Below are 26341 nucleotides of genomic sequence, written 5' to 3'. Positions count from 1 at the left end.
GTAACAGCCTTGCCTAGACTATTCCAAGCTTCAGCCTTATACTGAGAACCAGTATACCACCTCCCACCATGCAGCAGCCTACAGCAATAGCTCTTTCATGAGGAGTGCCAAAAATATCCTGGACTCCTCAATACCCCACCTTTGTGCTCTAAATGTCACACCACTTTCTCCCTCACCTGCCATGTCTACAAAAGGCAGACTTACAAACTATGTCTGAATTGGCATCAAATTCAGATTTCACGTTACCAATATTGCACAAATATGCACATTCTTGCCAACGGCAGTAGTGCAATTATAAGCAGATGGACCCCTTGGCAGACACATTGGCATTACCTACAGAAGATAATAGTAGAGGTTTGAAACTTAGCACTGAGCTTTGCCATGTGTGATGCTCCACCCATGCTTGCTGGCATGGCATTTGAGGGCTGCACATTGGAAGGAGAAAGACGGCTGGATTCTGACATATTATCAGTATGGGGTTTACCCAATGTTAAAATATTATTGCAACAGCTGGGAATTGAACCCATAAGATAAAGGAGGCAAAAAGTACAATTTAATGTATTACCTGACATTTTCACAGAACAGCTAAACTTTCATCATGGAAATTTGACATTTACTGATGTTTGAATGAATGGAGATAAACTTCAGAGAGACCTATGTATGTGTGGCTCTAATACTATCTTGGAATACATTCCTATATAAAAGTAATTATTACTGCAAGTAACTATGGTTCACATGGATGTAGCTGGATGTGATGATCAAATATTTATATTGTTTATAGTACATTTTTTATTTATTTTTATTTTATTTAACATTTGTTGACCGGGAATGTCCGACTAGGTTCCACAGAGCCTGTTTTCAGCGGAGGCCCGGGGAGAAAAGCTCCAGATGCATGTCTTTGGAATGTGGGAGGAAACCGGAGTACCCGGAGGAAACCCACGCGAACACAGGGAGAACATGCAAACTCCACACAGAAGGCACCCCAGCCGAGAATCGAACCGGAGAACCTCTTGGTGTGAGGCGACAACGCTAACCGCTGCACCACTGTGCCGCCCTTTTTAAAAATTTATTTTATTTTATATGTACATGCATACTTAGTTGGAATATGTCATTAGCCATGAAGATTACAACAAAAGTATTGTGGCCATCAAACATAAGCAGGTGATTTTTATATGAAACATATTCATTGCCATGTCTTGGAAGGTGGACATAACATTAGTTTGTGGATATATGTGAAACATTAGTCATATATACTAGAAAGTACATTTTTATTATGCAAGGCTTACTCATACATTGCTTGCAAGAAACAGGTGCAATGTTATCAGCTGGGTTTACTGTTGCAGTCTTATTCAAAAATTTCTGAAATATGTGCTTTTACACCCTTTTAAAAAGTATCTTGTAGCTAGACTTGAACCTTTAGTAGACTGTACTATTTCTCAAAAGTCATTCTTCTTACATCTTGTGCCTCAGAGATAGCTGTAGGGCAGGTATGATTTCTCCTATCAGTAATGTCCAGAATGCTGAAGACAGAGCAATGTTGCTAGGCATGGTTGAGCGGGTCTATATTAGTAGACCGAAAACTGTAGTGAGCGAACCTCAGTTGAGCAACACAACAAGAGCAAAAGCCAGAAATATCGCAAGAGTGAACGGAGATCACCATAGGGAATTCTTCCCTTTACTTCAATGTAGTGTGATCTCAGAGTTGGCATATTTACGTAGCAGGGGTGTGGGGGTGCAGGGGGGCTTGTCCCCCTGCATAAAACACTTAGTAACACTTTACATGTTTTACTTGTTTTGTTTACTGGTTTCAATATTTCCGGCTTTCACTCTTTATGTGTCGCTGAACTGTGGTTCGCTCACTACAGTTTTCGGTCTGCTAATATACACCTGGTTGAGCAACCTAAAGCAGTCTAAATTAAGTTTTTACCTTTTTTCCTTAAGTAGCGAACTCTGTTTGCAAGATGCCAAGTTGAGAGCAAATAGAAAAAACATTAGAAAGATAATATATGTTAGAGAAATTACAGATACTGAATGAAATGCAATGCATTGGTATATATACCAGAAACAGGAGCAGGAGATGGATTCAAGTGAATAATTCATCCTTCTCACATGTATTTTGTGGAACACATTATCAGACCTGTAGTTAGTGACATATTATGTTACAGTGGATAGACTAATGATCACATGTTGCAAGCAATGGTGACAAAAGTTGATTTTTAAACAACACAATGGTATCACAAAATTTGCTAAAATATATATTTGGACAATCCTCCACCTATCATGTCACAGTATCACAGCGAAGTATCACATCAGTGGAGTTGAACCTTGCATCAGAGAAACTTCATCTATAAGCTCACTACACTTACAACTTGTTCCACAAAGAAAGATACATATCATTGTAGTTTCTTTCCTAAGTACTGGCTAAGTTGCATGATGTATGGCAGCCTAAACTAACTTTTTCACCTCTTTCCTTAAATTGTGAAAGTGATTTTTGCACTGACAAGTAGTACACAAATGATATATGATGAAAGAAGACATGAAAAAGATAGCACTGACATATACGAACTGTTGATCTCCTATATATCAATGTACTTGTAGACTTTTTTAAGTAATTTCTCCCTAATACACCCTTATTAAGTGCATATAAGAGTGGGAAGACTGTGAAAGCTGATTGTTCCTGCTATCAGGGAAATCAGAGTCACCTGAAGCCATTAACAGGTAACACTTCTCAGTGCTCATCCTTACCTTGCTAGTGCATGTGCATGTAATCATATAGGTCCCTACATCATGTTTACATTCCCTGCACGTAGTGCAGATTGTGCTATTTAGAGATGCTAATAATTTCACTCCTCATTTGCATACTCACAGTGCTTACAAGGCTAACTCTGCACTGTATGAAGGTAATGGTGTAAGTAATGTCCTCATATCATACTGGGGAGACTGTTACAAAACAGAGCTAAGTGCTGGTAGAATAAGCAGGACTATGGGAGAGTTAACTGTTTTCTACATTGTATTGTCAAGGTATGTTGATATTTCTTAAGTAATGCTTTCATTTTAATATTGATATGTGAAATGCAATGACTGATGAAAACTATTTGTATAATTTTAAATGTATTTGCATTTATCCCTTACTTTTGCCATAGCCATTTCTGCATTTCTACAATTATGCTGCTGAATGTTATATGACAAACATTTGTAGTTTGTATGTCATGTTTGCACACTTATTGCAGATGACTGTATTGTAAGTATGTAGAAAGTTGTGTTAGCAGGAAAAGAAAAAAATGTGGTATTTGTGTATTTCTATTTGACTGAGCTCCACAGCAGTAGGTATAAGTAGGTATAGCAGTTATGACACTTTGGTGTCACTTTTTAATGGTATGTTTATAATTGCTATTGTTAATGCTGCAATGAATTACACAGCCAAACCTGTGCTATCTCCATTAGAGAAATGTTACAATATTGCGATAATTGAATTTTAAATATACCTATTTGTTGTTGGAGTTGGGGAATTCTAACTTGGGTGTAGTCATAGTGAGTACTTAACATGCTTAAATTGTTTGCAATTGTTGGATGCATGCAGTCACACAAACTTGAACACATAGCCATCCTGTCTATTATATACTTTTTGTTCTGTTTTCCATTTCATCTCATACATGGATATGGCACCCAAGAAGAAATTTGTACCTCATAAGCTACCACATAGTGATATAGAAAATTAGGTCATTATCCAGGCCTTACATCATCATGAAGCTTTTCTGTTAGGGGAAAGATAGAGATGACCAATCTGGCTGAGACAGAATATGGCAGCTGGTTGACAAGATTAATGCAGTCGGAGGGCATGGAAGAACCTACTCCGAGGTATGACACTGAGCAAGTGATATGATAATCTCTGCCCACTGTAGGGCCACTGCAATTGCCCAGGAACAGGTGGCTATGGGAGGGAGTGATCCTGCTACCGAACCACCACTAACTGAAACTGAGGAGTTTCTGTCCACTGTCAGCAATCCAGATACTTTGGCAGAGGGTTCCACCAAAATCCTTGACATTTGAGCAGATCTGGATGACATACTCAGAGTGCTTACAGGCATGCAAGGAAAATATATATTTATATATATATATATATATATATATATATATATATATATATATATATGTAGATATAGATATAGACATATATTTATATGAAGAGAAAGAGACAGTGATAACTGTGAGTCATACAGAAATATTGGAGTTTGCTTTGATTTTTGGGGTAGAAATCCAATTGTTCAATAATTTTTTATAGGAACATTTTTAAACTATACTTCTGAAGGGAATGCTCTTTTTTCTTGTTTCACAGCATTGCAATACTTAGCAGACTTCCTTCTTTTCCATTCCTGACATACAGGCACTTCCAGGTTGCAGGCTGCCAGCCCACCTGCAAGTGGTAAGCACACATTTGTTTATTGTTAATACTGTAGGTAGGTTTAAATCTATATGACAGTAATGTTTGTGTAGCTTTAGCATCTGTTAAGAAGTAACATAGCTTTATTACAAGGAAATATGTGACTGATTTTATTCTCCATTTTACTGTTTGTTGTTTTTATTGCGTTTTATCATAGGGGATCCTGAGTGTGGCACTGTAGAACTTCTACCACTTGATGTAATAGTATTGGTAGCCTCTGATGATGATGGTGGTGATGAAGAGGACCAGACATTGCAGACATTCAGTCTGACACTGAGGTTGTGACTCCCACATCCCCTACCCATGTTTTGGACACACTCGGCATACCTATACATACCCAGGACTTCTGATACAGGAAGTTTGTAGGTAACACAGATGATCAGGCCAGTTGCTAAGCCAATTACTTTTTCTGTTAGCCATGTGGAGAGCATTGTGCCACACACAAGAGTTGATAGAAGTGCTCAGAGGAGGCCTACTGTCCACTGTCCTTCTGAAGCCAGTGTGTCATTAGGTGCCACCAGACATATGTATAGGGCCGTAGTGAGGGCAAAGGCATGTTCTTCATAGGTCGTGGAAAAGATAGTGTGACTACTAAATATCATGCATTCTGACATGAGTGATTCCCTGAACGATGTGGGCAGCTCTTTAGACCGGATGAACAACACACTGGATTGGGCAAATCCAAGGTAGAAGGTCTCAAGCAGCAACTATTTTATTTGGCAAACCAATTAAAACCAAAACAAATAAATTACAAATATGTTAAGCACTTTCATCCTTTATCGGAACTTCTTCAGAATATAAAAAAAACAGTTAAGTTACATAACTTTCATACACACATCCATGAATAATGACAACACTTCCTTTGATGTTTCAACAGGGATTCAGATTTCAAGATTTCTCCAGCCATTCCTATGCAAAGTAATATCACAAGCCATCTAGTGGTTGAAAGTTTTAAATGCACTTCATCTTGATAGAGTGCAATCTTGCAAGCAGCTAGAATACAATAAACGTTTTGTATCAAACACATTATGTTTATATATATATATATATATATATATATATATATATATATATATATATATATATGGGTCTACTACTGTAGATCAAAATTGCACTATTTCGAAATACGATAGTAGTGTCCCACTAACGCGAAAGTGCACTTCAACGAAAGTGCACTTTTGCAAAAGTCACTAGAATGAAGGGTTAGGGCTTGGGTAATGGATAGTGGATAGCTAGTAGGGCTATCCACTATCCTTAACTCAAGCCCTAACCCTAAGGTCCGTGACTACCACACCACAGTGCAGGAAATTGTATTTCCTCCACTGAGCAGTAGTTACGGACCTATTTCCTGTACTGTGGTGTGGTAGTCACGGACCTTAGGGTTAGAGCTTGGGTTAAGGATAGTGGATAGCCCTACTAGCTATCCAGTATCCTTAACCCAAGCTTAATCCTAAGGTCCATCACTACCGCACCACAGTGCAGGAAATGTCCCCTTCGACTTAGTGACTTTCGTGAAAGTGCACTTTCTCATTGGTGGGGCACTACTATCGCATTTCAAAATAGTGTAATTTCCATCTACATATATATATATATATATATATATATATATATATATATATATATATATATATATTTATAAAGTAGTTTCTGTGTAAAAAAATCATGAATAAAAAATAAAAATCACATTAAGGTAAGAAATGTGTAAACCTATAATCATGTAAACATAACTATCTTAAAATCATGTACATAAAAACCCAGTTCTCCCCTTCACATGTAACTTATCAACTTTTTGATAGACATGGATGTGAATTCCTGGAAGTTTTAGTTAAACACAACAATGAGTTCACTTAAGCTCTTGAGGGGGGGAGCTGAACTATATTGACAGTAAAATAAAGGAAGGCATTGATTTCAACAGGTATAAATTTGAATACCAAAGATTTTTTTTCTAGTATTGATATTTTATGTGAAAACAAAACTGGCAAAATAGAAAGGGACAGGTTCGGCTATACTAATGGGACTGTTTACCTCCCAACCCGAGTGATTAAACCTGGGGGAGAAAACATTTTGCAAGTCATGCATTTGGAAACAATAAATAGGATAATGGTTCAACTAACCAAAGGCAACAGAATGGTGAAACACTTAATCAAAATAAGAATATAAAAAGGAATAATATTTATCGTAACACTAATAATGACAGCATTCTAGTTAGGAGATCTGATAGGGTCAAAGAGAGATAACAGCAAAACCAACAAAATCAAATGACCACAACTTATAGCAATAGACAGGTTTTTCGGAAGGGCCCCAAAGTACAGAAATGGGCATCATCAAACCAGTTCACTGCAACAGGGAGGGGTCAGGTTGGGGGAGCTGAATATGTACCCTGCACTTGATTTCTGGTATAGTAATTTAAGAGAGATTTCTGACCAAGAAAATTTAAGTTTGGGTAATACACAGAATAATTTAAACCAAGATGCATTTAATAACAGCCTTGCCATTGTCAAAAATTCTTGCAGTGATTTTTTTTGTTTACAGTTTCTCTGATTCTACAACTGATATAGGTATTGCTGACCTTCTTAGTAAGGGTTTAACTTTTGTACCTGCGAGAAGGCCGAACTTAGCAAAGACCTTAATGGATGTGAAACTCTACCTAAGGAAACTGAATTTTAGAATTATGCTGGGAGAGAACAATGACAAGCCTGATAATTTTTACATACTTAGTACCTTTAACCCGCTCTTACCATAGCTGGCTTTAGGCAGCAGCAAACCCTGCAGTCGCTGGGGCCCCCCTGTTACTAGGGAGACCCCCAACCACAGCAATTTCTCTTACCTTGAGATTTTGTAACATGTCTATCAAATCAACAAAAGCTAGTACAGCAATTTTGTGTACTTAATAAACCCGATGAGTAATAACGTGGATGTATATCACCTTTAAAACTGAAAGATATATTCGATTATAGTAACATTGTTTTGTCAAGCAACAGGCTTCACAATTCCATTAAATATTTTACCCCTGACATAGTATCCCTGGCTTAGTTAAACTCTGCTAGTGGACATTCACTCCCCTAAAACTAATAACATTGCCAAATTTAGGTACTTGCAATACTCATGACTGCAAGAGGGCCCCCTTAATCATCCTTGACTCTGTGTGTGTGTGTGTGTGTGTGTGTGGGGGGGGGCTACAGAAATTGCTACTGGTTGGAGAAAAATTAGGAGGAAAAAAATGTATTCATTTCCTGATTGTGCTCATTACTGTGAACAAGTCCGTTAAATTACCCTGTTAGGATAAAGCTGATAATGAACATAAGCAAGGTAAGCACTAGAGAGATCAATAGTCCAGAGTGACTGAGATCAGTGCAAACCTTGGATTTTTAAGAAAAGCTGATGCTTCTGATCTTAAGAGATGGTTTTCTTTTTCAGAGAATTTTATAAACACTGACAGAACACCAGCTACTAAAACTTTCAACTTCTTTGCAGAAGAATTCAGTGCAATGTCTAGAATAGCAGAATAAAGGCTCAAAATCATGAACAAGTTCTAAATATTACTCTAACTGAATTAAAAAGTTAATAGTATAACAACTTTTGCATCAGCTTTAATTTTTTTGGACAATAAGTATAAAACTCTGATGTCTGGATTTATTGACTGTCTGTAATTCTGAATGATTTACAATCAAATCAAACTTTTTACAAAGGATAGAGCAAAACTATGAGAAAAGTCAGGGAAAGTAAAAAAATGTAGCTAACAAGTAATTATATTTCAAAAGCAATGAATAAAATATATAACAGAACATTCAGACATTTAGATCTTCTAATAGTCTGGGGGCCCAACTCCCCACACTGTATATCTGGATACATGGGGCTCCCCTAATCATCCTTGACTTTGGGAGCCTCACAAAAGCTGTTGCCTGTTGGGGAAAATTAGAAGGAAAAAACTTATTAAACTTCTGATTATGCTCTTAACCTGAATAGGGGTGTGATATGACCCTGTCAGGATAAAGCTGATAATGGCCTCTGCTCTCAACTGCACCCATTCTAAAACCAGCTTTGCTCAGATGTGTGTGTATGTGTGTGTGTGTGTGTGTGTGTGTGTGTGTGTGTGTGTGTGTGTGTGTGTGTGTGTATGGGGGGGGTTATTACTTCTTTAATTGTCATCACAATCAAACCTTAGATGTGTGCACATGAGGTCATTATAGTTTGTGTTTGGGCTGAGGTCTGAGGACAGTGTGGTCAGTGTTTTTTTTATTTTTCTCACAGACTTCAGAGGTGTACGAAGAAGGTTACTATAGTTTGTGCAGTGGCAGTGTACTGTCTAGGAGCAACAAAGTAGAATACATTACTGTAATTGTTATTTTTTTCACTTTGCTCACAATCACACTTCAGACGTATGCAGGTAGCTGCCTTTGACAGTTCGGGTTGACAACAGTCATTTGAAATACATGACTGCAGAAATTTTAACCTCTGCTTTTATTCCATTCTAACACCAGTGTGATGCATAGGCAGTCTTTTTTAGGAGGTTAGGGAGGCAGGCAGTTCTAAGATAAGACCTGTGTATCCAGACAACAACTGACTTGTTGGTTTATTGTGAGTTACTGTTTTGTCATCTTTGAACATTAAGCCTTTGGTACAACTTATGTCTTCATACTAGTCTTCTTACTAGTGATTTTGTTTAGGCCACCATTGGTTGGGAAATTCTCTAAATGTATTTCAGAGCATGCATAACTCACTGCTTCTGGGGGCTCTGGCTTAACTGAGTTATTTATTAAATGGTTACTACTGTACTTACTTGGTCAGGAAAAGTGTGTTGAAATGATGCAAGAAAAACTAAAGCTGAACAGCAACACAATTTCTTTCCTTAATCAGCATTTCTGTTCAAGCTATCAATGGATGAAAAGGCTGTGTAAAAAGAAAAAAAAAAATGCACTTCAGAGCATATAGGAAGTTATGGCTTCTCGAAAAAGCTGAAGAGCAAAGCAAAATGTGAGAAAAGGAAGAAAAAAGTAATGTGCATTGTACAGGTAGCCCAAGATGGGGAGAAAACAGGGAAAGACTGGTGTGTTTGTGTGTGTGTGTGTGTGTGTGTGTGTGTGTGTGTGTGTGTGTGTGTGTGTGTGTGTGTGTGTGTGTGTGTGTGTGTATGTGTGTGTGTGTGTGTGTGTTTGCTGGGGAGTTGGTTGAAACAATAGACCAAGGGCACCATTTCACAAAGTCTAGACCTGTACATAGAGTTGCTGCAATGTATCCTTGGTGCAACTAAATGTCCATTTATGAGATGGGCCCACATAGTGTTGTACATAGGCCTGCTGTAATTAAGAGCACTGCAGCTACAGGTCATTCTGTGATTACTACTCATAAATGTTTGCAGCATGAACTAAAAAGGTTGCTTAGGAGGGTTATCAGTGACAGGGTGATGCATAGACTGGAATTGCTGAGGGGGCCCCCAGCTTGACATCTGCTGGGGGCCCCCAAAATGCTAACACTGACCCTGCCCTTATCCCCTGTTTTAGGGTTATACGAGAAAGTTTGCAAACTTGACATAAGGAATGTTTTTATGGGGCAATGCAAAGGTAAGAGTAATTTGAGTGAGGAAGAGATAAGTAACCTAAGATTCCTTAAACAGTAAAAGATCTGTATCATGAAACCTGACAAGTTGGGGGAATAACTGTGGAAGACATCCATCAGTACAATGAAAGGATGGAAAGAATTTTAAATACTGATACTTATCAAGGGGTTTCAAAAAATGAACTAGACTGTAGCTACCGAAACATTTCAAAGGTACTCCACGATTTGTTACTTGAAAGGAGATTTGATGTGAATTTTTTTAGTTATTTACAAATGTCCTCCCCCACAATCCCCATGTTATTTGGTATCCCAATAATACACAAGAGTGTATCAGACCCCCAGTGTGGTCTATAGTCGACACACATAATTTCATCACATACTACAGTGCAAAATTTATTGATGAAAAGCTAAAAGTGCATCTAAACAGTGAAAAACACATTTGTAAAGACTCATGGTCCTTTTTAGCTACCATAGAGGGAACACATTTTGAGGATGATCACATATTCTTAACAATTGATGTAAGGGATTTATTCAGTGTCATTCCCCATGAAGAAGGAATTAGTATGGTGGTTGGTTATGTACACAGAAAAGGGGTCCCACAGCATAACATCAACTATACAAGGATCTGATAGAGGTGATGTTGAACAACAATTTTCTGTTTTTTAATGGTGACTTTTACCTACAGCAAACTGGGATAGCTATGGGTTCCCCTTGTGGCAGAACATTTGCTAATATAGTGATGGCCCAATGGGAGTACCAATACATTTTAGATCATCCAGAGTGCAAAGATAGACTTAGGATTGGTACACATTACCTGGATGATATATTTGTTTTATGGAAGGGTGGGATAGAAGGGATTGAGGCATTTTTAACATACATTAACAACACTGGTAACTTTTTGAAATTTATGTATGAATTCAACAGTGAGAAAATATCCTACCTGGATGTCCTCCTGAGTAAGGACAGGGATAACCATCAGTTTATCGCTGCAACTTTTAGAAGACCCAGTTATTCAAATTCTTTTCTCTATTTTGACAGCTAACACCCCTTCCATGAGAAGAAATCTGTGGTGAAAAGGCAATTGGTTAGAGCTGCTAGAATGGTCACAATGGATGAGGACTTCCACAATGAATGTGAACTTTTACCGGCTATGTTCCGTAAGAGGGGTTACCCCAATGGATTGCTTGAGGAGCTTAAGTTGGAGGTTATGAGAAAAAGAAATACAGGATTGTATAAATCTATCTTAGGAGGGTCAACAAATTTTAAAATACAAAATACGGGGACTGAAGTGGAGGGGGTGTAACTGTGATCAGACCTCATTACTCCAAAAATTTTGCAACTACCTTAAATATGGACCACATAACACTTAAATGAGTTACCGAAAAAATGGACAATGATTTGTGAAAATTCTACTTTGAGGGAGAAGTTAGGACACAAACCTGGTTTTACATTTAGAAGAGATAATAGGAATCTGAAAGAAATTTTGGAACATACATCTGCAGAAAACATGCATCAGCTATGTCATAAGAGGAAATGTGGGTTCTGTTCCCAATGTAAATTCATTCTAATGTGTGACAGGTTTCTTATTAAAGGCAATGAATTCAGCATTAGGTCAAAGTCTGACAGTAATTCTAGGAGGGTGGTCTAATCAGCATTATGAAAACAGTGCCCATGTTTTTACTTAGGTAAAACTGAGAATAGATTGAAGGAAATAATTTATGAGCACCAATATAGTATCAACAAAAGGAACCCCAATAATCACTTGGGAAGACATGTTTTGGACAACAAAAGTCACACATTTATGTTCATAGTTATGGAACAATTAAAAGATGGAATGAGGGGAGGTCTATGAGTACAGTTATTGGAACTAAGGGAATTATATTGGCAAGTGACATTGAATCCCATGGTTGGCCTGGACTTAATGAGTCTTGTTCCATTGCACCCCTGTTGAAATTTAAAGTATTGACTAGGTAATGAAACAGGGTTAGGGGCAAATGGTGCAATAATACCTCTGTCCCCTTCGCTATGGGTTCGCACTTTAATCACCCTTTTTACATTTTAAATGCACAACACGCCAACAAATAAAGCTGTTTATGGGAACTTTATATTTAACACACAGTTTTTCTCCTCCTATTCAAGCTCCTTCAGGGAAATGATGTGTGACATACATTTTATATACTCTTTAACTGAATGTCCCTATTGCTCATTACTATTGGTTTTAATAACTTTTTTTCTAACTCATTGCATGCATTGAATGATGAGTTATTTTTAGGTACTAGGTTTTTTGGTGTGATTTTTATATACATGATTTTAAGATAGTTATGTTTTACATGGTATAGGATTACACAGTTCTTATCTTAATGTGATATTTATTTTTTATTTAAGATTTTTTACACAGAAACTATATATATATATATATATATATATATATATATATATATATATATATATATATATATATACATATATATGTATATATATATATATATATATATATATATATATATATAAAAACATAATCTTTTCAATACAAAATGTTTACAGTATTCTAGCTGCTTGCAAGATTATATTGTCAAAATGAAGTGCATTTAAAATGTCTGAACACTAGATGGCAGTGTGATATTACTTTGCCTAGGAATGGTTGGAGACACTCCCTCTTGAAACATCAAAGGAAGTGTTATAATACTCATGGATGTGTGTATAAAAGTTATGTAACTTAACTGTTTATTTATTTATTTTCTTATATTCTGATGAAATTCCGATAAGGGATGAAAGTGCTTAATATACATGTAATTTATTTGTTTTAGTTTTAATTGGTTTACCAAATAAAATAGTTGCTGCTTGAGACCTTCTACCTTGAATATGTCTTGGTTTTGGAACCTTTTGGATTTTGTCTTTTACTAATTTACACTGGATCAGGCAGTTTTGTGATGGAGCATCAGGTGGGGAGGATGGGTTTCCATATGGTCAGAGAGCTGGTACATCTTCTGGTGCTAGAAGACATGGCCCCAAAAAATCCTGCTCTGTCAGTGATTGCAGTTTTCACACCCAGTCCTGGTAGGCCTTAGGGTCACGGTTCTGAACATAGCCATGAGAAGAGCTCATCCAGCAGACATCATTCACATTCAGGTAACACCCCAGCTTCTAGCCAGAGCCATGGAAGTAGCAGTGTAAATCATGGCAAAAGTGGGTTCTCATGGTGAACCTGTCCAAAATCACTGGATATAGATATAGTACAGTGTTTGATTGTGTTCGTGCAGACACACACACACACACACACACACACACACACACACACACACACACACACACACACATTAAAAAAAATCACTTGCCCATACTACTTCACACACATGCAAACTATCTAAATAGTACTGTTGAGTGCTATACATATGTTGCTATTGGCCCTGAACGCAGTATACTCTGGAAGGCACATGTGTATCTTACTCGCACACACTCACTTTTTGGTGTCAGCCTTGTGCTCCTATTCCACCACCACCCTCCCCCACACAGTGTGCAAGTGATGATGACTGTGCCCTGCCCTTTGCACATGTCTTTGTGACTTAGGGTTGATCATACCTCCCAACTGTCCTGAATTACTCATTTTTTATCGAGTTTTGGGGTCCAAATAATGGGGTGCCATGATTTCCGAGTGGCACCCCTTCATTTGTGATTTTTTTTTGTTATGTTTTGTGCTTTGTTTTTTTTTATTTTTTGCGCTTTAGCTGAAGTCATCGCGATGACGGCAGCTCGTCAGGGCTACCAGCCTGTCAGAATTGAGTCTGAGGTGCATGTATTTCCAGCTGGTTCAAATGCTTTGCGAGCGGGAACGGCTATTTAGAAAGCTTGCTTGTTATTATTGCTCCTCCTGGCTGTTTTAAGGGATATGAAGGCTCGAACGGCAAGGATTTATTTTATTTAGAAGGTTATTGCTCCTCCTGGCTGTTTTGAATGGATTAGAAGGGAAGGGCAAGGATTTATTTAGAAGGCTCGCTTGCTCTGGTGAAAGGATTTATCGCTCCTGGCTGAACGGAGGAGTAAGCTGAAACCTATGTGCACATTATGCTCAGAAAGGATATGTGTGTGTGTGTGTGTGTGTGTGTGTGTGTGTGTGTGTGTGTGTGTGTGTGTGTGTGTGTGTGTGTGTGTGTGTGTGTGTGTGTGTGTGTGTGTGTGTGTGTGTGTGTGTGTGTGTCTGTATGTGTTTGAGAGCTGTGCTGCACCCTTAGTTGTAAATTTGGAATTCGGGTGGGTATTGGTATTACTGTCCTGTTTATTTATTAACTTTTTATTACCAGGAAAGTTTGGGGTCTATATTACGTGGTTGAAAATTCAGATTTTCGAACACGTAATGATCGACCCCAATAGAGCAAACCAGCAAAATGTCAAACAGCCGGAAAAAAAATAACAAAATCCCAAACAAACCATTAAACTGCTTTATGCAGGGGGCCAAGTCTCCCTGCACCCCCACATCCCCCGCTACTTAAATATACCAACTCCGAGACTGCACATTGCAGTAAATGGAAATCTCCCCTTACAGAGATTTCCATTTACGCGGTCGACATTCTGCCATTTCACTCAGTTGGGGTTGATCATTACGTGTTCGAAAATCTGAATTTTCAATCACATAATATAGACCCGAATGTTTGAGAGCAAAAGAGTAGATGGCACATATAGCTAGGTTTGAACCATTTGTGGATAGGAACAGGAAAAAGTACCATTTTTTTGTTATGTAAGGTTCAGTTTTGTTGTATTTTTTATTTGCATTTTGTCCTTTTCTGGCAATTCTTGGCTACTTGTTTTGTCATTCTGTGGGAAATGTGCAGTGGTGTTTTACTGTTTTGGGGTTGGAAGAAGTTCAACAAACGCAGATTTAAAAATTGCTTATTCAACATTACTCTAATGGCATTTTGCATTTGTTTCTGTTGGTGTTTTATTTTTATTTTTATAGTTATGCTGTAAAATTATTTCCTGGGGTAGCTCAATTCCTTGTTTGCAGTAGATGCACAGTGTAGCCTAGAAAACAGATTGCATTGATCCATGTCATTGATGTGGTTTTCAGGTGGTCTTATTACCTGTATGTATTTTGTCACTCCCATGCGCTAATGCACTTATAAATGGACATTATTATTATCACCATATATGAACTATTTAATGGGGGAAAAAAATCAAGTAATGTGTTTTATAGTACATTGCCAATTTTAACTAATTGACTGTTGTGCTTGTTTATAAGTTTTTAACTGTGGAATTTTTAGTATGAAATTTTCTTGGCATTTTTAGTTTATAAACAAGTGTTACCATTACATAAGACCTTATATGAGTTTTGGCAAGTGTATCAGTCTAGGAGAGGAAAGGAGACTTAAAACCAGCACAGTGTGTCTCACATGTCCATGGCACCTCCAGGAATTGAAAGACACAAGGCATCCAATAGGTCCTGCCAGACAGTCATGCTTTTACTCTAGATTCTCTTTAGTACTGAAAAAGGCCACAAGCCTCAGACCAATACCAGACCTAAGAAGTCTAAGAAAACCTGGTCCCAAAGAAGCCCTTTGCATGGTCACAGTTTAGTCACTCTTTTTGTGCTTAACTGAAGAATATTAGTTTTAATCTTTGAGCTTACAAGACACCTGCCTCCACGTCCAAATTGTCAAGGAGTCAGGATGGTTTCTTTTGTTCTAGGTAGGAGCCCATCATTGTAAATTCCAGATTCTTCCATTTTGCCTCATGTCTGTCTCCAGGTTTTTACCAAATGCATGTTCTTTGTAGCAGCTCAGCAGAGGTCGCAGGGTGTCAAAGTATTTCCATGTCTGGGTGATTGGCTCTTAGCTGTCCCATGGGTTCATGTTTGGTATGTTATTTCAGTATTCCACTCTTTAGGTAGTATGGTGAGCCTTCCACTGGTAACACAACATTTTATTCTAGCAACTTTTCAAAATTATGCAAGCAATGTTTAAAATGTGTCCCTGGTTTTTGACCTTTTGTCCCCCCAAAAAAAAAAATTAAATTGAAAATAAGTGTGAGAAGCTGTGCAAGATGCCTATGGCTTACACTACTGTCATTCTATTTATAGTGTGGGTGCGGAAGTAGGTTTTATGATGGAAATGTTCTGAATTGGGCAGTTTTGTCATTATTGGTTCATGCATTTTGTTTCATTGCCTGCAGTACAGCCTACTGGAAAAATGTTCAACAATAAATTTAAAATGCACTCTGTCTAACAAGTGTGCTGCAATATACAAGGAATATAATTTAATAAAGTCAGCAAGGTGTATCAAAGAAAAGAACACATATATTTGCAGAGAGTCTTGTAAGGCTGTGGGAGGAGAGGCTGGACTCTGCCCTTCTGAGCTGGGAATTTCTGGTTAAAGGCTTATAGTGCCTGCATTTGAACTGCTTCTTACTGAAATTGGTACACCTTGTTTGCTGTAGCATAGACTAGATCCAGGCTTGCTTAATCTAGCTTTGTTTGTATAACTTGAGCACTAATCCAGGCATTTTTAAAGTATTCAGTTGTATTTACTACTGCTTGGTAGTAACTTGATTAAAGTGTAGCTATCATTCTAAGTCTTTTGGATTAAGCACTTGGGCTTCAGACCAGTTGTTTTACATTAGGAAGGTTTGTGGCCTGCACTGTGGTGGCAGGACAGGTAGCTTACATCCTTCTAAGTTGGGAACTGCTGATTGAGGGCTCAGTGTCTGTTATTCTAAAAGTGTATTAGTTCTGGTTTAAGCACTTGGGCTTCAGGCCAGTTATTTTACATTAAGAAGGTTCGTGGTCTGCACTCTTGTGGGAGGAAAAGTTGGACTCTGCCCTTCTGAGCTGGGAATTTCTGGTTAAAGGCTTATAGTGCCTGCATATTTCAACTGTTTCTTACTGAAATTGGTACACCTTGTTTGCTGTAGCATAGACTAGATCCAGGGCTGCTGAATCTAGCTTTGTTTGTATGCTTATTGTTTGTTTGCTTGTTATTTCCCTGAAACGCTAATACCACCTAAAACACGGCTTTTCAGCACTTCTGTGGATCCCTAGTGATATCTGCATTGCTTACTGTACTTATTTCCTTGTTTCACTTAAAAGAAAGTTACTGTTTGTCGTTTTTGCATTTAAGTTACCTGTAACACATTGCATTTAAGTTACCTGGCACTTGCTCACTAAAGCAATTATATAAGTCAGCACTAAAAAATTAAAAGCACTATACCCTCACAAACTCCTCTTGAGTACCTTGTTCCCTATTGGCCCTTTTTTTCAATTATAAAGGAATTTCCAGTACTATTCTAGCATGTCCAAAGGTCAGTTGTCAATCTCCTCTCCAGTCCAGCTGGTGAATCTGGGAATCTTGAGGCAATGTTACAACTGCCTCATGTACACAGACAACCCTCTCCTCCTCCCAACAAATTCCAACACATGTGAGAGATGCATCCATATAGCCAAACTGGAGGCTAAGCTCTCTCAACTCAGTACTGGCGTAACCAGTCAGGAGGAGAAGGAAACCACACTCACTACAATTCCAGTCTCACATAAACCTACCACGACAGCAAACCAAACACATAAACAGACAAAAACATACTCGGAGGCTCTAAATAAAAATCTTCCTAAGCAGCAGAGACCTCCAAAGCAGACACCCAAGCAACCACTACCCCAAAACAAAACACGTGCAACACATAGCTCACAAAGCCAATATGCCAAACAGTCACAGCCCATAAGGCTAAACAACACACCTGATACACTTGTAATAGGTGACTCTATCGTCAGGCACACTGACCACCAGGCTGAACAAGGAGAAGGTCACAGTGAGCTGCCTGTTGGGCGCTAGGATCCGCCACATAACACAAGCACTCAGGTCACTCCAAGGCAAGTACAAATATGACTCAGTCATTGCCCATGCTGGTGTGAATGACCTGAGACGTACCTCCCTGGACTACATGAAAAGAGACATAGAGGAGCTCTCTGAACATGTGGCCTAGGCCGGTATGATCCTGACCTTGAGTAGCATCTTACCCTCACCAAGAATGATGCCACAATATGAAGACAAGATGATCAAATTCAACAATTGGCTTAAGTATTGGTGTCATTCAAAGGGGATCCAATGCCTGTCAGCCTGGGATGACATACTCAAGAAGCCACGATGCTTTGCTAGGGACGGCTTGCACCTGTCACCCCTGGGCTTTTGGATATTGGCAAAGGCTCTTGCTACCCCCATAGTGCCTTTTTTAGGCAAGGCTCAAAAGACAAACCCACCTCCATAGGTATCACAAGAGATAAGAAACTAAGAGTAATGCTACTCAACACCAGAAGTCTAAACCTCATGATGCACGCACTCGAAACTCTCCTTAGCATGGAGAACATCGATATCTGTGCAGTAACAGAAACCTGGTTCAAAGCTCCCGAGAGCACCCCAGCACTACCAGGTTATACCTCATACCATGCTTTTCAGCCCCAAAACTTGGACCGAACCACAAAATGAGGGGGAGTATCAATATTCATCAAAGATACCCAAGCCTCCAGTTGGTGGCACAGCACGAAGCATCAGAGACTATCCATGTGCAACTAACAGTGGGTAAAACTGCCTTCCAGTTTATAGCCTGCTACAGACCACCATCACAAACCCAGGAACCCCACTTGGCCTTCCTGAGAACACTGGAAAATATGAAGGTCTTTCTAAACATCATTATATTGGGCGACTTCAACTACCCAAACATAGACTGGGAGCATTACTCTAGCTCCAATACCCTGGCCCAAAGGTTCCTAGAATTTATAAACTCAAATGCTATGGAACAACTTGTTACCACTCCCACAAGAGGGGAAAACATACTGGACCTGATCATCACCAACATGGGGACTATATGCTCCAGACAAGAAGTGTATCCCTCACTGGTAAGATCAAACCATAAACTAATCTCACTGGATATTCACATCCCTTACCCCACCTCCTGCCCAGAAAACCACAGTGAAAAACTTCTATAAAGCAAATTTCACACTCCTCAAAACCGAGGGGGAATCCTTCAAAGCCTGTGGAAAATACGGCCCAGACCGCAGAATCCTTTATAAATGCATTCTATGAACATCTTCAGGAATGCATGCATCATGCAATCCCAAATAAAACCAAGACCCAATCCTCCAAAGGCAGACGTCCTGTCTGGTGGACCCCAGCCATAAACAAACTATACAATAGAAGGAGGAAGCTACTAAATGATAGAACAAAATCCCAAAAAGGGAAGGCATCTCTGATCAGTATTAGCAAAAAACTACGGGCACTCATAAAATCATCTAAGGCCAGCTTCGAGAGAAAAATTGCACAGGACACTAAGGATAATCACAAGGCTTTCTTTAGTTATGTTAGGAACCTGGGTGGGAATTCCCAGATATGCTCAGAATTAGTCCAAAATGACAAAACATACACCGAACCCACAGACATTGCCAACATCCTAGCTGACAAGTTCAGCGCAAACTCCCCCCCCACTCCCCACCAAAAGGGCAAATATCTATCCCAGCAGAGTGCTGCCCCCCTGACATCTCAGATGCTCAGGTAAGAGCAGCCCTCTCCAAAGCAAAAAACACATCATCAATGGGACCAGACGGTGTCCCGGGCTGTGTCCTACATGAACTCCAAGAAGAGCTAAACCCAAACATAAAACTACTGTTCAATCTCAGCCTTACTACAGGATATGTACCCAAAGAGTGGCGTACAGCAACAGTGGTCCCTCTCCACAAAGGTGGTGCCTCAACGGATCCTGGAAACTATTTCCCCATAAGTCTGACTAGCTTGGTCTGCAAAGCTATGGAAAGGATCATCATGGACCTCATAAATAAAGATATTGGGGACCTACAGACACTGGATCCTACCCAGTTCGGCTTTGTTAAGGGCAGATCCTGCCTCTTAAACCTGGTTGATTTCTTTGAAACAGTCACCAAGGCCAGTGATGAGGGGAAGGTGGTCCACACAGCCTACCTGGACCTCGCAAAAGCCTTTGATACAATATCTCACTCGGGCATTATAGATAAGCTCACCAGCTTAAATATAAATCCCTATGTCACTAGATGGGTTGCAAACTGACTCAAGGACAGAACCCACATGGTTAGAATTGCTGGAGCCATGTCAGACTCCAAACCAGTTACAAGTGGTGTCCCACAAGGCTCTTGTTCGGTATATATTTCTCGGAGGTACAGGCCAACACGGAAGGACTGTGGCTGACCAAGTTCGCAGATGACTGCAAACTGGGCACCACAATCGACTCTCCAGCCAACACAAGCATCCTCCAAAAGGGCCTCATAGAAACAGACAACAAAATGGGTGCCATAATCGACTCGCCGACTGACACAAGCATCCTCCAAAAGGGTCTCACAGAGATGGATAAATGGTGCCAGAGCCATGGCCTCAAGCTAAACGCCAAAAAGTGTATAGTCATCCCCTTTGGCAAAAACAAAGTGCCCACAAATTACCACATAGGTGGTAATCCATTAAGTACAGAAGAAGTAATTAGGGACCTGGGGACCCAAGTTGATAGCAGTCTCTCATTTGACAACCACGTGGCCAACGTGGTTAGAAAAACATTTTATATAGCCCACCTAATCATGAAGGGATTCACATCTAGATCAGGGGAGGTCATCGTGCCTCTTTACTCATCCCTCATCAGGCCCATAATTGAGTACAATGCCTCTTTTGGGATGTACCTTACCAGACACCTGCAGCAACTGGAAAGACCCCAAAAGTACCTCACCAAGAGGATCAAAGGGCTCAAACAGATGCTATATGCTGCCCGGTTAAAGAAACTCCAGCTCTACTCAGTGGCATACCGCCAGTTCAGGGGCGATCTGTGCCTGACGTATAAAGCCATGTCCAACCCGGAATTAATAGACATGCTGCACCTCAGAAAATCCAAATCCCATTGAGCTACGCGCTCAAGAGAGTTGAACCTCAGCACTGAAATAAATAGGACATGCTGGAGGGACAGATTCATAACCCAGAGGCTCCCTTCACTCTGGAATAAAATCCCAGTCCAGGTTAGGCAGAGTCCCTCATTGACTCTCTTCAAGAGGAATCTTGATGAGTGGATGGGAGATTGTAGGTTTAACCCGGGTATCACTTCTGTGTCACTGTTAGACAGAGGCACAGTATACTAACCTCGATAAAGCGCATAGCAAAATTAATTTAAAATGGGTGGCGAAAGCCAAACACATTCTGGCTAGGCTTATAAATGCCCTAGGGCAGATAGCCTAGTATGAACCTATGAACATATGTTTCTTGTTTTGTGTGCAAGGGGCCAATGATTTGAAAACAGCCCTGTGGGGTTGATTATATGTGTGATGCACACAGTAGATAGTTAATGCTTGCTTATTCATAAGATTGTATTTATCAATGTGCATTGCAGAAGAAAAGCTGTTGATTTCTTGTTCCTACTCATTTGTGAATGATTGCTTCTATAATTTTTGAATGCATTGTATTTCAGTTAGTATTGTCATTAAAGCAGTGGCAGCATTAGGTACTTCAGTCTTGCTTCTTGGTATAGTTGTGAAAATGAGGGTATAACTGACCTATTCCATGCTTTATAGACAGTGGTCAATTGAAATACTTGATGCACACTATTGTTTCTGATATGTAACTGTATATTGCAAAAGTCTTACAGAGGAGATATTACTGACATAACTGTATACCTCATACAAATTCTCTACTTGAGGGTATATACATATTTCCATATTAGAGTAATCAGTTATATAACTTTTTTTTCTTTACACATTCCGTACTTAACTTGTCAGTTACAAATTGTATCATTGGGAGTCCTTGGGGATTGTCCCTGTCTCATGCTGTCAGAACACAGCCATTACATGGTTAAGTAAAGGTTGTGGAGTCTGACAGGCATCAGTATTCCCATTTGTATGCATGGATTTATTGTATGGATTTTAGGCTTTGTCTGTGTGTGCTGTCCTTTGCCTCCTAGCTAGATCCAGGGAATACTGTTCATGCCTGCATATGCCAGCAACGTCTGCAGCTGGCAATTTTCCCTTAGACTTCTCATCTGTACTTCTTGCTACTGCTGCTGGCCCTGCCTATAGTCCCTGAAACTGTGGTTCTGCCTCCTTCCCCTTGCTGTCCTTGGTGAAGTTGTTTCCTGTGAATTATATTATGTAACATGGCACAGATTATAAGTATTTCAGCACAGGTGCCTGTGTCATACTGCAGTGATGCTGATGTGTCTAGACACTAGATGCCCTTGAGGAATGCCATAGTTCTCAAGTGTGCCATGGTGCCTTAGTTACCTGCATAGATATTGTAGATTATCCCTTGTTCATTACAGACAACCTGACAGTTTATAGACTAGAAATATTTTCTGTTGATGTACCTCCTTCTCTGTTCACTGGGTGTAGCTTTGATTTCTATATATGTGCAATCTATGGCCTCCAACATTTCAAGGAAGTGTGCTACTGCGTACAATTCCTACATGATTTGTGCTCTCTGATGTGCAGTTCATGGGAAACAGATATGCTCCCTTGCTTGTAGTGGCATTACATTTAAAAACTGATGTAATATTCTAGAGGCTGATGCCTGTGATACCCCTAGTATAGCCTCTGTGTGTCTCTGGATAGTACCATTAGCTAGTATATGTAATATTAAGCCTATCTTTGTTTCCACTGGGATGGGTTCTCCACGATTTTTCCTGGGTCCGGATGTAGGGGTGGCAAAGCTTGCAAATTTCCTCCAGTGTTTCCCTGTCCACCCTGTATCTCTCCACAATTTCTTTTTTATGCATTCCAGGACAAGTCATACGAGGTCTAAAGACCCTTCTTTTTTTTTCTGCCTGAGGTATGGCACCACCACCAGCAGTAGCATCCTGATTTAAAGCCTCTTGCACATACAGCATAATAATTGCAGAAGCAACCAAAACATGTTTTTTTTCAAGTGCACTTGTGCCTGTATTCCAAAGAGTTTTGTTGTACATGGCAAAAGCCTACCCAGAGTGAACGCAATTGCTTTACAGCTTCATTAGCATGTACTTAAGTATATTCTGCTGTGTCTCTTTGTTTGATGACTCCACAATTGATGGATAATGAATACCATATTGTACACTATTGTGTTGTAGGCACACTGTATCACCAACATGATCACTACATTCCATATAACTGTTAATGAATCTGGCCTACAATGTTTTCCTCAAAATGTCTCTCATTATTATCTGTCTGACTTGTACATGTGATCTGTAATTTTATTTCTAAATTTTTTTTTTTTTTTTTTTACGAACAGATCACCAAACAAAGGCAGAAAGTATGGACTGCTGGCTGAATATAGCACTAAGGCAATCACACATTGGTTCACATTACTCTATCTCCAGAGAGAAAAATGATTTTTTTTTAGGTATTTATTTTTATTCTGCTGAAAAGTGGTATGGATTTACTAGCAGTGAGACCAACCAGGCCTGACCATAGATTTCCTTAACAACTGTAATGTAAACAGATTGTAAGTAGTGACACCATAATTTTGTGCATCGCTAATTTAAAATGTAGGAGTTTAGAAAAGAGGAAACTAAGAAAAGATACAGATTTGTAAGAAATATCAATATAAATGCATTGTGTAAGTTCAGTAAGATGTTAAAGACAAAATTCAGAGTTCACAAAATATCAGTGTAGTAGCTTTTCTTTTTTATGACCACATATACATGCATTCTCTCATACCTGGTAAATTGGAAGTGTCTGGATTAAACAAGTCCAACAGGCCCATCTGCTCAAGCCTTTCTTTCAAACTAAAGTTGTCACTGATTTGGAATCGAGGCAATGACACAGCCACTTCATGTTCCTTCATACTATTAAGCCAGAAGTGTAATTTGTCAAAGTTCAGGGTCTTTTCAACCTCAGTTAAGCCAACTTCCTTGTTTGGCAGGATTAATATCATGGCAATATCATCTCCCTTGTATGGTAATTCTATTACTTGAACTCTGTCTTTGACGAACTTGCCATACTTAAACTTCGTCTCTTGATACATCATGGGCACATGGCAGTAATCATGTTCTTGTCTGTAAAACTCTGCATCATGAGTAAATTCTGGTTTAAATTTTGATTTCCAAAGGCCCTGCAAAATGAAACAAATCATAGCACTTATTGATGTGCAGTAGTGGATTTTAGACTTTGGGAAAATAAGAATCAGTATTTCTTCACGTATAAGGAGCATCATTAGAAATGCTACCCTTCTGTTTTAGGCATCTTAGCATATTTCTTAATACAAAATGTCTAATACCAGGTATGAAAAAGTCCAATTAAAAATGGTTGCTGTAAAATAAATAATTTAAATCAGATATGCATGTTATATATTAATGAAGTACTAATCATGTTACATATTGCTTTGTTAGATCAGTTAATGAGTATGGTGAATTACTTTGTAAGTGCCTGATGAAAGCTCATGGAGAGTAACTGAGATGTTTAGAAGAGAAAAAAATTAAGTACAACTGGCATAAATATAGTTTCTATCTATCTATCTATCTATCTATCTATCTATCTATCTATCTATCTATCTATCTATTTTTTTAATTTCTCCAAGTCTTTTGGGGTTCTAAAGCCATGATGGGACTGGACCCCATTCCTAAATTAAAGTAAGACTAAAGTTCATGAAATGAGTATTGCTTCAATCTTTGATATCAGCCAGAAGTGCTCTTCACAGCACCCACAATGTGCCCATGAATGACTCCTTCTGCAATTCGTATGGAGTTGCATGTATTGGTAATATATCTAAACATGATTATAGATTCTTTTTTATAAAACCCATTACTCTACTATTGGAGCTGTCTGGGTATCCTTCTTCCACACCGCCCTTGTTTCTGCCTGCAAATCCTGATATCTTATGACTTTGTGTCTCTCTGTACGTAAGACACTGTAGTCATTGGGTGTAGCAATTTTAACAATCAATGCTACTTTTGTCTTCTTTTCATGGACCACTATATCTGTTTTTCCTCACATCTATTTTTGAACTGTTGGTAATGGGTGAGCCCATGTGATATAAACTTCATTAATTTCTGTAATGTTTCCAATGTTTTTCAGCTACTTCAGTATTGTAATGATTGTACAATACCCAATGCAATAGTGTTGACACATTATTATGCATTTCAGTATACAGTCCTTCTGCCATTAGCACATCACAACCCTAAAAATTCAAAACCAGCGTGTATCCATGCAGCCAAAGCAAAACTAGGAAGAACCAAAAGGCTCACGTAGTACCGTCAGTGACTTCAGGTGAAGAGAAAAGTTAGCTGCCTTAGCTTGCGTGTAATAGCTGTAGTAGCACAACACCCTTCCAGCTGATGTATTCTGGTTTAAACACCCTGAGAGGTTTACTTTACTGACAGTTTTACTTTAGGAATTCTGTATTACTTTATTGGAAGTCATTTCTCATTAGTTTTATTTTCAAATGTCTTTATATACTTTGGGTATGCTTGCAAACACTGTTCTGATGAAGTCCTGAATGGTGAGATGAAAATGCTTAACCGTGTTTGTTCCTTCAATACAAGTTTTTCATTTATCAGACTTGCCTTTTCCTGTTTATTATTTCATCATTGATCTACATTACAGTTTGTGTTTGGACTCTTTGGGTGTTTAAACCTGAAGTCACCTGAGGCACTATGTGAGCATTTTGCTTCTTCTTATTAGTATATCACACCCAACAATAAGATGTACGACTGTTTCCAGTTTACATTTGTCTGTTTCTCCCACATGTTCAATGGATTTTGTAAACCAATGTGCATGTAGTCCACTATCTTGAGCCACCAATTTTAACCTTTCATCTTTTGGTTTAAATTCACCTTTCCTTAATCATTCCTGTGTTCAATCATGATCATCATGAGGTTGTTCCAAGAGTTTTCTATACTTGCAACTATATTTATGCATTTTCAATATTTCTTGCCTTTTCATCTGATCCTTCTCTTTATATTCTTTCTTTTGTTTTTGGCACATTCAGTTGCTGCCTGTTTTATCTACTTTTGGTTTGATTTCCATTCCCACTTGACACCAATATGCTTCTGCTAAACTAAGCAGGGAAGTCATCTGAGACATATTTTCCTCATGTTTTAAAACTTTCTCTGCACTTGGATCTTTTGAGGTCAGCAGATATGTATGCAGTCCTATGATTGTAGATCTATATATGTAGTCAGTTTTGAGAAAGACCATACCTCCTTCAGAATCGGGAATATATAGTCTTGGTATACATTGATTTTCATAAATCATTTGATGAGCATGAAGCATCCTTTATGTTTTCCTGTCTAACCAATCCAAAACATTTTGGGGCCAGTCAGTCACTCTAAAACTGTACATTAGGACAGGAAGAACAAAATGGTTTATAGCTTGAACTTTGTTCCTAGATGTCAGCACTG

The 26341-nt window shown here is 38.8% G+C and overlaps 1 protein-coding gene across 1 annotated transcript in view; it reads right to left on the bottom strand.

The window, feature by feature from the left end:
* Window positions 1-26341, bottom strand: part of SERPINC1 (serpin family C member 1) — a 1665396-nt gene that overhangs the window by 540912 nt on the left and 1098143 nt on the right. The window contains exon 5 of the mRNA XM_044085991.1: window positions 23661-24054. Within this exon, the coding sequence (XP_043941926.1) occupies window positions 23661-24054 (394 nt within the window). The remainder of the gene's footprint in view (window positions 1-23660; window positions 24055-26341) is intronic.

Source organism: Protopterus annectens, chromosome 10.part0 (assembly GCF_019279795.1).
Source record: "Protopterus annectens isolate FY-2018-M chromosome 10.part0, PAN1.0, whole genome shotgun sequence".
NCBI classification, from domain to species: domain Eukaryota; kingdom Metazoa; phylum Chordata; order Ceratodontiformes; family Protopteridae; genus Protopterus; species Protopterus annectens.
Note: the sequence above shows the minus strand (reverse complement) of the source record. Positions and strands in the feature narration are given on the sequence as shown.